Source organism: Hylobates moloch, unplaced genomic scaffold (assembly GCF_009828535.3).
Source record: "Hylobates moloch isolate HMO894 unplaced genomic scaffold, HMol_V3 SCAFFOLD_16, whole genome shotgun sequence".
Classification (NCBI taxonomy): Eukaryota; Metazoa; Chordata; class Mammalia; order Primates; family Hylobatidae; genus Hylobates; species Hylobates moloch.
The window spans coordinates 60,154,873-60,169,696 of NW_026652291.1; the positions used below are offsets into that span (position 1 = coordinate 60,154,873).

The 14,824-nt window shown below is 49.2% G+C and overlaps 1 protein-coding gene across 3 annotated transcripts in view; it reads right to left on the minus strand.

The window, feature by feature from the left end:
• Positions 1-2,368: 2,368 nt before the first annotated feature.
• SLC7A8 (solute carrier family 7 member 8) overlaps positions 2,369-14,824 on the minus strand; it is a 60,065-nt gene continuing 47,609 nt past the window's right edge. For all 3 annotated transcript variants that reach the window (XM_032179963.2, XM_032179965.2, XM_032179964.2), the window contains 4 exons: positions 8,531-8,627; positions 6,716-6,865; positions 5,084-5,261; positions 2,369-4,412 (listed from right to left, as the gene is read on the minus strand). In XM_032179963.2, the coding sequence (XP_032035854.1) occupies positions 4,246-4,412; positions 5,084-5,261; positions 6,716-6,865; positions 8,531-8,627 (592 nt within the window). In that variant the 3' untranslated portion in view covers positions 2,369-4,245. The remainder of the gene's footprint in view (positions 4,413-5,083; positions 5,262-6,715; positions 6,866-8,530; positions 8,628-14,824) is intronic.

Below are 14,824 nucleotides of genomic sequence, written 5' to 3' on the forward strand. Positions count from 1 at the left end.
CTGAAGGACAAGTGCCTCCATGGAGTGAGCAGGGATGAGGGACAGGACATGCTCAAATGGGGCAATCGGGAGGAGCCTGGGGCAGTCCAGGGAAAAGAAAGGTGTATGTGCTGGGGAAGAGGGGCCCCAAGGGCAGATGTGAGGCTTGGACAAGACTGGCTGCCTCTGCCTTTTGGGACAACCTAAAGTTGGAAGATTGAGGAACTGTTTGAGATTAAGTCCAACTCTCTCTCTTTCTCAAAATGCTAAGCAGGTGAGGTGACTTGCCCAAGGACACACAGCTGTTTAGTGGCCGGCCTCCCAGCTCAGCATCCCTGTTGAATGGTGAGCTTCCAGCCTGTCTGGAAGAATGACAGCCACAAAGCAGGAGTGTTGGTGTCAGGCCAGGACTGGGAGTGGCCGCATCTTGCCTGCCTGTGTCCTCACAGTGTGCCAGATGGTGAAGGGTGATGTCTTAACACCACTGCCCCTCCACCACCCCCGCCCCTCCACCACCCCCTTCCCCCCGCCCTTGCCCTACATCTGCCAGCAGTGCTGGCTCTGGAATGGTACTGTCCCAGGACACACAGCCAGGAGGGCAGCCCATAAAGACAGGGACACAAAGCAAGGACTGGGGCTAATCCCATCAACTTCCTCTAGCAGTTAGCCCAAAACACCAGGAAGTATTTATACATACCTTAACGACTTTTTCCTTTTTCCCCTGTCCTAGTCCAGTGGTCCTCCTACTCTTCCTCCTAGAGCTAACTCTTCTTCTCAGGTGGCTCTGTCCAGCTGAGTGAACCTAGCCTTACCTCCCAGGCCCTCCCATCAAGCTCCTCAGACCCTGACTGTCTCCACAGACTCGGCTCAGGCTGTGCTGATGAGAGAAGCCTTTGCTGATCAGGCTTTGGGAGGACATCGCCTTTGCCTCCCTCAACTTGGCTGGGTGCCGTCTCTCCCTTGCCCATGTTCCCACCCTGGGCAATGTTGAGTTCTTCCCAGTTAGTCTGCAGGCTTTCAGTATGGTGCACAGAGCAGGAACTTAGTAACACTTCATGACTCCAAGAAGGAACGAGAGAGTGTTGTTAAATAAAAAATTGCAGAAGGCCATGGTTTTGGACTAAGCTCCTGCCCTAGGCCCCACAGACCAGATTAAAAATCAAAATAGAATCACCCCCATCCTGGCTAACACAGTGAAACCCCGTCTCTACTAAAAATACAAAAAATTAGCCGGGCGAGGTGGCGGGTGCCTGTAGTCCCAGCTACTCGGGAGGCTGAGGCAGGAGAATGGCGTGAACCCCGGGGGGCGGAACCTGCAGTGAGCCGAGATTGCGCCATTGCACTCCAGCCTGGGCGACAGCGAGACTCTGTCTCAAAAAAAAAAAAAAAAAAAAAAAAATAGAATCACTCATGCTAAAGTTCCACATCACCAAATCTAAACTAAGTTGTTATCTGACCTTCCTAGAAATCAGGAGAGAGATGTAACAGCCAATTAAAACAGGCCAGTTTCAATATTCAATGGACATGATAATGAAGTTCCCTCTGCTTTAATCTTTACACAAAACAAGGTAGCCTGAAGGATCCTGATATGAACTAATCAGTTATTTTTCTATTGTTCTGTCTCCCTGTCCCCACCTTACAAGAAAAGTAAATTTGTTTTGTTTTTGAGACAGGGGCTTGCTCTTCCACCCAGGCTGGAGGGCAGTAGTGCGAGCATAGTTCACTGCAGCATCGACCTCCCAGGCTCAACCCATCCTCCTTTCGGCCTCAGCCTCCCAAGTAGCTGGGACTACAGGCACATACCACCATGCCCAGCTAATTTTATCTTTTGTAGAGACGAGGTCTTGCTATGTTGCCCAGGCTGGTCTCAAACTCCTGGGCTCAAGAGATCCTCCCTCCTGCACTCCAGCCTGGGTGAAAGAGCGAGACTCCATCTCAAAAAAAAAAAAAAGAGATCCTCCCTCTTCGGCCTCCCAAAGTGCTGGGATTACAGGAGTGAGCCACTGTGCCCAGCCAAGAAAAGCAACTTTGAAAAGTGACTAACCAGCTTTCTTCAGCCCTTCCCTGTCTGTAAAGCCAAACCTCTTCTGCTCAACTCATTGGAACATGTATTCTATTTTATGGAATGAAGTGTTGTCTGATTCTAGAATTACAGTAAACAATTGAGATCTGTAAATTCGTTGTACTTTTGTCTTTTGATGATGTTTTTGGTTCCGAATGAGAGTCAGTGGTTTGAATGCACTGGCACTGAGTCCCTAGGATAGCTAGAAGTTATAGAGAGCGAGAGGTTTTAGGAATGTCATTCTGGAAGGAACCTGGCAAGATCTCCTAAGAGGAAATGCCTGGTGACTCTGTCTCAAAAGGTTACTTAATTATCGACACCACCAACTTCATTTCCGTTTTAAATTTTATTACATCAAAAGAAAAAAACCTCTCCACAAAACAAATCTCTAAAACCTACACCAAATGAAAGAAATTATCATCAAGGTTCTAACTCCACCCCCCAAAACAACCTTACATTAAAAAAATCCAAAAGAAATAGAAATACCAGCTTCAAAAATATTTATCCAAAAAGTAAGGCATCAACTTTACAAAAAAATAATTGAAGGAGGGGAGGAAGTTGGGGGAATGAGAAAAGAGGGAACAAGAAGATGGTCTCCTGACCCTCCAGGGGCCAACCCCAGCCTGCCGGGCATCTACTCTGAAGGGGTCACAACTCAGACCAAACTTGGCATCTCACCAACTATGGGGCGGGCAAGCTGGGCGGGTAAGCTGGGAGACACCATCCAGGCCAGGAAGGGCTCCTGTATATTCCAGTTTAAGCAGACAGAATTCGGGGTGGGGGAGAGAATCTCGATTTGTGATAAAAGGATCCTAAGTCCTTAGTGCAGCAGGAGTGGCTGGGAAGGTTGCAGGGCCCACAGCACACTCCATGGCCTTCCTTTGAAGCCCAGGGAAAGGTCAGAGGCCGCCAGCCACAGAGAAGGGCCTTTTTTGAGGATCTCCAGAGTGGGCGCCCTGCTGCCACTGCCCTCTCACCCTGCCCCAAGACAGCATGACACTGAGACCTGAGAGGAGTGAGGGGCTATTGGAGTTGGGGACAGATGGGAAAGGAACTGGGCTTCAGCCAGTGCTCTCCTCAGTCTCCTAGGGTGTGGAATGGGCACCTCTAGGGAGGGGGAAAGTGCCCTTCCTCCCAGGGAAGGCATCTAATATCAGATCCGTCCTGAGGGTTAGAAATAGGGGATTATTTTTAGGCCAAGTTCTTGGATGGGAGGTGACTTAAGGCTGATCTGGCTCTGATCTCAGGCCTGAAGGGCTTGGGGATCCTTCATACCTCGTCCCAAGCCAAGGCCCAGAGAGGAGAAGTTCATGGTGGGGGCGGTGGTGCTGGCTGTGTGCGGGTGTGGTGGGAGTGGCTGCAGGGATAGCAGGGGACTGCTCCTTCCTGTGGCAGGGAGGTGGAGTTGCTGAGCGGCTTTGTCATTAGGAGAGAGATGCCCACTACCTTAAAAATCAGAAGCTTTTTGGCTTCTGGAAGCTTTGGCACCATGTTGGGGGCAGGATGCAGGAGGTAGGAGCAGGGCTGGGTTTCTGCAATCTGAGCCTTTCTCAATATGTTCCTCAACCGCCTGGCTTGGAGGTGGAGAGGCTGTTCTTCTCCTTGGTCCTTAGCTCTGGGAGTTGGCGTCCTGAGGAGAACCGAATTCTGGACAGGGAGCCCTGGCTGGGGTGGGTGCAGGTATGACAGGGAGGGGCAGGAAAGAGGGCAGAGGGAAGCATCCCCTTGGATTTTGGGTCCCTAGTGAACAGATAGGGTCTTGGGTCTCTCCAGCTGACCCCTTGATAGGGACAGAATTGCTTAAGCCTGTCCCCCCACAACGCAGCCCCTGTGGCCTCTCCTCTCTGAAGGGGCCTCCCTGGGAGGGAAGGCAGTAATGAGCTCCGGTTCCTGAAGAGGCAGCTGAGGGTGTGGCCTGGAGGGAGGTCCTGCGGGGCACCTTGGCATCTCCCCTCTCCTCCAGCAGCTGGGAGTGTGGGCAGCAGTGGAGTGGGGCCTGGGACATGGACCCTGGGGTGAGAGGCTGGTTCTTTGGGTATGAATGTCAGTTTTTGTTTACAATTTCTCACCACCCACACCAAAGTCCTACCACTGCCTGACAAAAGCAGAGAGGGTGTGTGTGTACTCACATGTGTTGGGGGGACCAAGGCAGGGAGGTAGGATAAAAGGGGAGGAAGGAGGGAGTAGCCAGGGAATGGTGATCCTCAGGGCTGGGGCTGCCCCGCCACGTCCTTGTCCTTGGTGGGAGTGGGTTGGTACATAGGCTGCTGCTGCTCCTCCATGTCTTCATTAGCCTCCTCTGTCCCTAAGCCCCGCTCCACCTCGGGGTACACGACCACACACATCTTCTGGCTCGCCAGGGTTAGCAGCTCTGTGGGAAGAGATCATACAGAAACCAGGCCAATGCTGAGTATCCCACCAACCTGGCCAAGTGGCTCCAGCCCTTCCTGGCTCTCCTGCTCCAGGTTCTGCCTCTTCAGAGCAGTCAGTGCCTTGAAGAGAATCCTCGCCACCTGGTCTGCCTCCTGCATCTCCCGCTGGCTACTCTTTGCCTATGAAGGCCCCAGCCTTCCACCTTCCCTGTGCCCACTGACCCCTAAGTCCAGGGTCTCCGCTGGTCTCCACCCAGCCTGGGGCAGCTCTCACAGGATGGCTGACAGGTTGCCTATTTTATTTTAAAATTTTTAATAATAGAGATGGGGTCTTGCTATGTTGACCGGGCTGGTCTCAAACTCCTGGGCTCAAGTGATCCTCTGTCTCAGCCTCCCAAAGTGCTGGGATTACAGGCATGAGCCACTGTGCCCAGCCCAGGTTGCCTATTCTTGCGGGTCTAAGGTCTGTGTGGAAATGCCAGCTGTTCTCCTCCCTCAGAGGTCTCTGGGAAAAGGCATCTGCTTCCCCTGCTCTGGACTCTTCCAGGGCTCTGTGGACTGAGGAGAAGGCGAGCCTAGGTCTCCTGGCCTGGTGGCTCCCCACCCCATCACTGACCACTGCATTCCAGCCCAGGAGGCCCTGAAGCCAGCCAGAGCCTCCAACACTCACCAATGAAGTCACTGAAACACTTGGGCTTGTGTTGCCAGTAAACACCCAGGAAATAGACAGGCACTCCTGTCAGCATGATGGCCAGGCCAATGCCACACACCACTGGCTCTGACCACAGGCTGAAGACCAGCAGGAAGGCCCAGAACAGCAAGTAGATGATGGGGAACAGCAGGTTGATCTGTGGAGCAGAGGCATGAGGCATGTGAATTGTGTAGGCCCCGTGGCCCCCAGGACTAGGGACCTGGGGTATTCTCTCTTCTTCACCCACAGAGAAACACCCTCAAGGGCAAAGGCTGGGCTTCCCTCAACTCTGTAGTCAGACACTCACCCCTGGTAGGGCAGGGGCTATATAAACAAACATTGATGAACATGGTCGGTCAGACAGGAAGAGGATGGGTGGGAGCTAGGGAGGAGACGATCCTCCTTGCCCATGTCCTCGCTCTTGGGTGTGATTAGAGAAGGCTTCATCATGCATGCCATGTGCCCGTGGCAGCCAGAGAAGCCCATAGGGATGGAGAAGCTTGCTGGCATACGGGTGTGTCTGCTGAGGTCCTAGGGTGGAGGGGAGGTGTGGCAATGCACAAGGTGCAGGCAGGAAACGATTCGAGTCACTCAGGCTCCCTGGTCCTCACCCACTTCTATGCAGGGCCCTTATGTGGGCACAATATGGCAAGTGTCAGCTCCTTATGGGCCACGTGTGGGGAGTTCCTGAGAGTATCCTCTTCAGGGCTCCAGGGGCAGTCCTGATTCGGCTGCCTTTCTCTTCCTTGTCTTCCTCGCTGAGAAGGGATGTGTGTGGTGGGGACATGGGGTTATTCTACCTCCTCTTCCCTCTAGCAGATTTTCTAAGTGTGAGAGTAGAAAATGGCAGTAGAAATGCCAGTGAGGAACTGAGAGATTTGGAGAGCCTTTGATTTGTCAGCTGGAAGGATCTTCTAGAAGCATCTAGTCACTGTTTCTAGAATAGGATTGTTCAAATAGCTCTGGAGTACACTCTATTCTTCTAATTTGTCGGAGAACTCACAGTGCTCTAGCACGTCCTGTTCTGAGCAATCCCTTTAATTCCTATCACAGAGTTATATCTTGTAGCAATATTAGGCTCACTGAGCGCCCTATATGTGTAGGGCTGTGGGAGTTTAAAAAGGGAGGATCATGGAAGCTTGCAGTAGACTGGAAAACTTCAAGAAAGAGGAGGTACTTGAGGCGCATTTGGAAAATGGTTAAAATGTAGATGGGCAGATGGGAGGAGGAAAGTCATTCTGGGATGGAGACATCGCACATAGTGAACCCAGCTATCTGGAGGGACAAGGAGGAAGTGTTGGGGAGATAAGAGAACCTTGAAAAGTCAGCTGGAGTTTCAGGCTTAGACTGGTAGGAAACAAAGGAATGTCATGATGAAAGTCACATTTGATCTGACTTATTCCCCAGCTGCAGTCTGCTCTGATCTCATCCCCAGTGGAGAATGGAAATGGTGGTCCCATTCACAAATGGCCCTTGCTTTCCAAAAGGGTCTGCTACCATCAGAGATGATGATGCGTGGTCAGCAGCTAAGAACAGAGGTGATTTAAAAATCTGAACTGCAGCTAGAACCATAGAGGAAGGGGAGGGGACCCCAAAGGGAGGTTCTCTCACCTTGATGGGGCGAGGGATATCAGGCTTCTTCCAGCGAAGGACTATCTGTCCAGCAACCGTGACCCCATAGAACAGGTAGTTGATGAAGCCCACGTAGTTGATGAGTGTGTACATGTCGCTGGTGACCAGCATCAGCAGGGTGGAGATGCACTGGGGAAGTGGGAGGAGCTCATCAGTAATCCGAAAGACATTCAGAGACTGGTATTATAGATTAAGGGCTGTCCCCCAGCCTCCAGGCAGATGATGCCATTGTATAATGGATGTCTCGAAATGGAGACTTTAGAACCTCCCCTAGTAACCCAGAATGTTACAACATCTTTATTGCTAAGAAGTCCTTTCTTATTACAGGGGTGATGATCAAAATATTTAACCACTGGTATGGCATGGGCACTAACCAATTAGAATGGATACCGGGCATAAGCAGCTAGACTGGCCACACTGGTATTACCTGGCTCTGTGTCAGCCCCGGTCTCATTTGTATGTCTCTGTTGGTTATAGCTCAAGCTAACTTCATTTTTTTTTAATCCCTTAGGGAAGATTGTTAACAACAGATTAAGGCTTTATTCCTGCCCTCATCCTTTTCTCCTGGCTGAGTCATCTATTTTTCTTCCTTCCTTTTCTTTATTAATTTCAAAACTGGTTACATAGCACTTACTGTGTGCCAGGTCTCTCTTTTTAGCATTTGACAAAGATTAACTCACTTAACCCTCATAACATCCCTATGAGGTTTTCTTGACAGAGTCTACTTTCCAACTTCAAAATCATCTCTGTGGCTCTCTCGGAACCATGCTCCTCCCCTCTGATAACTTATGAAGGTCAACAAAAGGTTCTGTTCTCTTGTGAGAACCGATGGTTAAAATAATCGAGACGATTTTAGTGGTTCTTGCTGCATCTGCCTTTTAGTCACACTACTGCACCAATAGCTCTAACTGGAAAAAACAAAACAAAACAAAACAAAACAAAAAAATGTGTGTGGCCCACTGGGAGTACTGTCTTCTCCAGCCACCTTCGACAACCAACCAGTCAAGGTGACCTTCATCCTGCATCTGAACATTCTGAAATTGTACAGCAATGCTGTAAAATGCTCTTGGCTCCCAAGAGCTCTGTTACTCTGATTTCTGACTGCTTCGCCAGTGGACCAAAGTCATTTTTAGTGTTTTATTCGGGATCCAGAAGGAAAATAAAAATGACTCAAAAGACTCAATGGGGACGAGTCTTTGTTCCTTCCTATAGCTCTCTCTAAATGATTCTACTCTGGGGATATTTTACTCCCAACTCTTTCCTGTCCCAAGTTTCCTTTTCACAGTTTCCAGTTTATCAGTCTTCCTCTATTCTTTTTCTTATTTGGTGTACTGTTAACACTAACTTCATTTCAGTGATGTTTCCCAAGAGACTGGCAGGCTGCCCTGAAGCTTGATGGGGGGAGTGGGTGTTTGCAGGGACCAACCAGCCAGGAGCAGAGGCTAGTGCTGCAACCCTGTGGTAACAGGTGCGAGGAGAGCCAAGGGAGACGTATTTTTTTGAGGCTGTAGAATCCTGAGGCAGTCAGTTCAGTCTGACCCAAAAGGATGGGAGAATGGCAATAAGTCAGCCTGAGAGCCTTAGGTATTTCAAGACTCAGGATCTTTCCTTGCTATATCTCTTGATATTAACAAAGCTGATGAGTATCATTTGCCAGATCATCTAAGATCCAGTGAGACCTGGCAGCAGACTGCAAGGGTAACAGGGGTGTGTGTGAAAAGCATGAACTCCCAGCTTAGACTAGGCACAAAGAGAGGGAGGTGTGTGGAGAGTTACAGCAGGAAGAGCCCTTACTGTGAAGAGCAGGGCTGGGATTGGGGTGCAGCGCTTCACGTGGATCATGGCCAACACACTGGGAAGGTGGCCCTCTCGGGCTCCAGCGAAGAACAGCCTGTCAGGGAGAAAAGCAGGTCAGCCTGGGTTAACCCAGGGACCACCAAGCCCCAGCTCCTTCATCCATGCCTACCTTCTGCCCACACAGGGGCATCCCCCCTCCAACCAGGCACCCACCTTCACATGCATACTTTCCACCCCACCAGTCACAGAACCTGTGTTCACAAATGCAGGTGCAAGCAAACCAGAGGCAGCCAGTGGAAAAGTGGATGAACCCTGGGTATGTTAGACACTGAATGTGGTATGGGTGGCTCAGGGTTACTGATAATTGTACTGTCACTCAGTGGGGTGCTCCCAATGCCTGGAAGGCTGCAGGAGCAGCCTCTGTCTGTTGCCTAAAGTCTTCATCTCTTTAAAAGCATTCCTCACATCCTCAAAGGATGCAGATTCCCTGATACACTGGGACTGAACTGCATATGGAAAGCTTTAAAAACACTCTTTCTTTTTTTTTTTGAGATGGAGTCTCACTCTGTCGCCCAGGCTGGAGTGCAGTGCTGCAGTCTCGGCTCACTGCAACCTCTGCCTCCCAGGTTTAAGCAATTCTTTGCTTCAGCCTCCCGAGAAGCTGGGATTACGGGTGTGTGCCACCACGCCCGGCTAATTTTTGTATTGTTAGTAGAGACGGGGTTTCACCATCTTGGCCAGGCTGGTCTTGAACTGCTGACCTCATGATCCACTTGCCTCAGCTTCCCAAAGTGCTGGGACTACAGGCGTGAGCCACTACGCCTGGCCTAAAAACACTCTTATCCTAGTCAGAGAGTAGTTAGTTGTCTTTGTGGGAGTGGGGAATTGGTGGTGGAAATGTTCTTTATCTTGTTTTGGGTAGTGGTTGAATTTTGACAACTGTCAAAATTCATCAAATGGAAGCCAGGCACAGTGGCACACACCTATATTTCTAGCTACTTGGGAGGCTGAAGTAGGAAGACTGCTTGAGCCCAGAAGTTCAAAGCCAGCCTGGGCAACATAGTGAGACTCTACCTCTAAAAAACTACAATAAAAAACAAAAACGAACAAACACAAACAAATATACCCCCACAAAACTCATCAAAATGAACATTTATGATCTGCTTTTTTTTTTTGAGATGGAGTTTCACTCTTGTTGCCCAGGCTGGAGTGCAATAGCGCGATCTTGGCTCACCGCAACCTCTGCCTCCCAGGTTCAAGCGATTCTCCTGCCTCAGCCTCCCGAGTAGCTGGGATTACAGGCATGCGCCACCACACCCAGCTAATTTTTGTATTTTTGGGGTTTCTCCATGTTGGCCAGGCTGGTCTTGAACTCCCGACCTCAGGTGATCTGCCCACCTTGACCTCCCAAAGTGCTGGGATTACAGGCATGAGCCACCATGCCCAGCCTATGATCTGCTTTTTTTAAAAAAAATTGAGGCAGGGTCTTGCCATGTTGCCCAGGCTGGTCTCGAACTTCTGGGCTCTAATGATCCTCCCGCCTCGGGCTCCCAAAGGGTTGGGATGACAGGCATGAGCCACCACGCCCAGCCTACATATTTTATTGTATGTAAATTGTACTTAAAAATTTATGTCCTGTCTTGTGAGATTGAGTTAAAAAAATTATATCCTGTCTGGGCACGGTGGCTAACACCTGCAATCCCAGCACTTTGGCAGGCTGAGGCAGGAGAATCATTTGAGCCCGGAAGTTTGAGACCAGTCTGGGCAAAATAGTGGACCCTTGTCTCTACAAAAAATAAAAATAAAAAAATTAGCCAGGCATGGTGGCGTGTGCCTGTTGTTCTAGTTACTCAGGAGGCTGAGGTGACAGGATCACATGAGCCTGGGAGGCTGAGGCTGCAGTGAGCTGTGATTGTGCCATTGCACTCCACCCTAGGCAACAGAGCAAGAACCTGTCTTAAAAAAAAGAAAAAAAAAAAAGAAAGAAAAAATTGGAAATATTGTACATGCCTAAAAGTAGGAGGTCGATAAAATAAATCTGGTATAAGATGAAATGTTATTGGCTAGGCACAGTGGCTCATGGCTGCAATCCCAGCTCTTTGGAAGGCCGAGGTGGGTGGATCACCTGAGGTCAGGAGTTTGAGACCAGCCTGGCCAACATGGCGAAACCCTGTCTCTACTAAAAATACAAAAATTAGCCAGATACAGTGGCACGTGCCTGTAATCCCAGCTACTCGGAAGGTTGAGGCAGAATTGCCTGAACCCGGGAGGTGGAGGTTGCAGTGAGCAGAGATCACGCCATTGCACTCCAACTTGGATGACAGAGTGAAACTCTGTCTCAAAGAAAAAAAAAAAGGAACATTATATAGTCATAATGTTTTTGAAAAAAATTGATTACATGAGAATATGCTCAAAACATAACATCAAATGAAAAAACAGGACTGAAAACTATAGTGCAAATAATTTTTTTTTTTTTTGGGACACGGTCTCGCTCTGTTGCCCAGGCTGGAGTGCAGTGGCACAATGGCAGCTCACTGTAGCCTTGACCTCCCAAACTCAAATGATCCTCCTGTCTCAGTCTTCCAAGTAGCTGGAACTACAGGTGTGCACCATCATGCCCAAATGCCAATTAATTTTAAGATTATTTATGGGCCTATTTGTTAAAATGCTAACTGATTATCTCTGGGTGGCGAAATTATGGTTAATTTTAATTTTCTTCCTTATACATTACAGAAAAAATTTTAAAAATTGTAAAATGCAGCCTGGGCAACATGGTGAAACCCTGTCTCTACAAAAAATACAAAAATTAGCCAGGCGTGGTAGAGCGTGCCTGTAGTTCTAGCTACTGAAGGGGCTGAAGTGGGAGGATGACTTGAGCCTGGGAGGTTGAGGCTGCAGTGAGCTGTATTTGCACCACTGCACTCCAGCCTGGGTGACAAAGTGAGACCCCGTCTCCAAAAAAAAAGAAGAAAGAAAGAAAAGGAAAAGGAAAAGATGAATAAAATTCTAAAACAGATGGAATATTTATGATCAGAATAAAGATTTTTTAACTTAAAAAAATTAAACTTTTTATTTTTCCAATTTTTAGAGATGGGGTCTTGCTCTGTCACCCAGGCTGGAGTAGAGTGGCATGATTATAGCTCACTGCAGCCTCCAATTCCTGGGCTCCAGTGATCCTCCAGTCTCAGCCTCCTGAGTAGCTGGGACTACCTGTACGTACCACCATGCTCAGTTAACTTAAAAAATGAAACTTTTTATTTTGAGATAATTGTAGATTCGCATTCAGTGAATCTTACAACCAAGTACAGTTGTAAGAAATAATAAAGAGAGATCCTATGTATCTTTTGCCCAGTTTCCTCCATTGGTAACATGCTACACAATTATATTATAATATCACAACTAGGATACTGACGTTTAAATCAATTTTATTTTTTACTTATTTTTCTTTGCTGATTTTTTGTAGTGACAAGGTCTTGCCTTGTTGCCCAGGCTGGTCTCGAACTACTGGGCTCAAGCAATGCTTCCACCTTGCCCTCACAAAGTACTGGGATTACAGGCGTGAGCCACCATGCCTAGCCCCAAAAGTTATCATTTAAAAAATTTTTTTTGAGACAGATTCTTTCTCTGTTGCCCAGGCTGGAGTGCAGTGGCATGATCTCGGCTCACTGCAACCTCCGCCTCCTCGGTTCAAGTGATTCTTCTGCCTCAGCCTCCTGGGTAGCTGGGAGTACAGGCACCTGCCACCACGCTCGGCTAATTTTTGTATTTTTTTTTTTAGTAGAGGTGGGGTTTCATTATATTGGCTGGGCTGGTCTCAAACTCCTGACCTTGTGATCCACCCGCCTCAGCCTCCCAAAGCGCTGGGATTATAGGTGTGAGCCACCGCGCCCAGATATAAAAGTTATTTTTAAAAAGAAAAGTTTTAGGCCAGGTGCGGTGGCTCACGCCTGTAATCACGCCTGTGCTGTAATCCCAGCACTTTGGGAGGCTGAGGCGGGCAGATCACGAGGTCAGGAGATCGAGACCATCCTGGCTAACACGGTGAAACCCCGTCTCTACTGAAAATACAAAAATTAGCCAGGCGTGGTGGCAGGCGCCTGTAGTCCCAGCTACTTGGGAGGCTGAGGCAGGAGAATGGCGTGAACCCGGGAGACAGCGTGTGCAGTGAGCCAAGATTGCACCACTGCACTCCAGCCTGGGTGACAGAGCGAGACTCCGCCTTAAAAAAAAAAAAAAGAAAAATTTTAAGAGAATAATTTGAATGTTCCTAGCATAAAGAAAGACAATATTAAAGGAGATGGGATATCTCAATTACTCTGATTTGATTTTTACACATTATATCAATGTACTGAAACATCATCTGTAGCTTGAAAATATGTACGTCTATTATATATATATGAATATGAAACTTGAACATAAAAATCAGCCCTCCTTCCCTTTTACTCTCCTAAGAGAAAAGTGAAATATTAGAAGCTGTCAACAGTAATTTACATGTCAGTGCAAACTGGACCACTTTTTTCTTTTTTCTGGGGAAAGGCTCACCTAAGGGATGACAGGCAGGGTACAGCTTGATAGGAACAGAAACGCACATATTCAGCACACTAGGAGTTCAGAGGAGAATTGTCATTTACTGTGTAATTTGTGTATGGAGTAGACTGAAGCTAATAGCAGCAACTTATCAGAAGTGTGGGAGTTGACTGTATCCCCAAGTACCCATAAGCGGTAACCATCATGAACTCCCTAGGCCAGTGTCACTACTTTCATGCAGCCATACGCATCCCCATCCCCTCTCCCATGCTACTGCCCCTCTACAGGGCAGTCTCATGCACCAGGTGCTCTGTGGGGCTTATCGTGCACATAGCCAGGGTCCTGCATTCACGTCCCTCCTACACATGCAGACAGGACCAAGTGTAATTGTCCAGATCCAACAGCATTTGCAAGTGTCAAGTTCACAAGAGACAGTCCTTGCCCAGCTAGCCGATAACGGAGGAGACGATGACATTAAGCATAACACACACCCACACACTCTGACTCTTCAGGAAGGACCATCCTCTCCCTACCCGACAACACAAAGGAGTGACAGAGAGATAAAGAAGGAGGGAAGGAGAAGGAAGGAAGAAGGAACTTGAAAGATGAGCAGAGGAGGCCTGGGTGGGTGAGGTCTTGCCTCTGAATCGGAGGTGGAGCACACCATGCGCCACCGTTTCCTGCATGCACACACAACTAGACCACATGCACGCAGACCGCTGCTAGGCCTGCCTGAGGGACAAACCCCACTCTAAAGTGACTGTAGCCAGTCACTCTCCTCCAATAGATCTCAGGGAGCCTCAGGGGTCACTGTTCTTCCACCGCTTGGCCTCGGCGGGGGCCTCCGTGTGGCCACTGCTCCTGTGTAACATGCACACGAGGTTGCTGTGGGTGAGCGTCATAGGGTCCCGGGGTACAGGGGACACCCACACCACCTCTTTCCAGCCCTGGGTCCTAAAAACATTGCACTACCTTGTTATTTCACAGGAACTCTTCCTGATGTGACGGCTTTGGAAGGAGCGGAACTCAGGGACTCATCTTTGGAGCAGGACTGTACCCTGAGGGCAGGGGGTGCTTTCTAAGAACCTGGGAGGACCCCTTGAACCACACAAATGGACATCATTCAACATCTGCTAGCCTCGACAGCCCCTTCTGAAGACAGCAAAAGAAAGGGCCGGGTCCTTGGATGCGTGGAGGTAGGACCTGGGACTCATGGACCCGCTCGCACTTCTGGCTTCTGAGAGAGCTCTGGGGTGGGGGTCATGGGTAAAAGCCTCTTTCTTTGGACAAATGTTTGCTTTCCACTTTCCCCCACCCTCTCACTTCACATTCTCCACCTGAGTCTCATGGGTGGCCTCGAAAAGGCCTGTACAGCCACCTCTCTGCTGAGCAGGGAGGAGCTCTGCATTCTTGGGGCAATCAGGGTGAAGCCATCCCACCTGCAGGCTAGTTCCAGAACATTCATGGGAGGCCAGACCCAGAGGCCCCAGGCACAAGTCTCCCTCTTGGTCCCTTTCCAAGTGGGGTCCTTTTCCAGCCAGCAGCAGCCTGTTTCCAGGTAAGTGGAAATGGGGGCTCTGGGACTGCAGCCAAGATACTGTCTTGCTGCCAACCACAGCCCCTGACTGGGGGCTGCATCAGGCAGGCTGGCGGCCTCCTCTGTCTTCTGCTCCTTTTGAAATGAGACAAGCCACTACATGTGAAGCACCTAGGACCCATATGCCACACACATCGCAGGTGACCACGTGAGCAGCACACACTCCT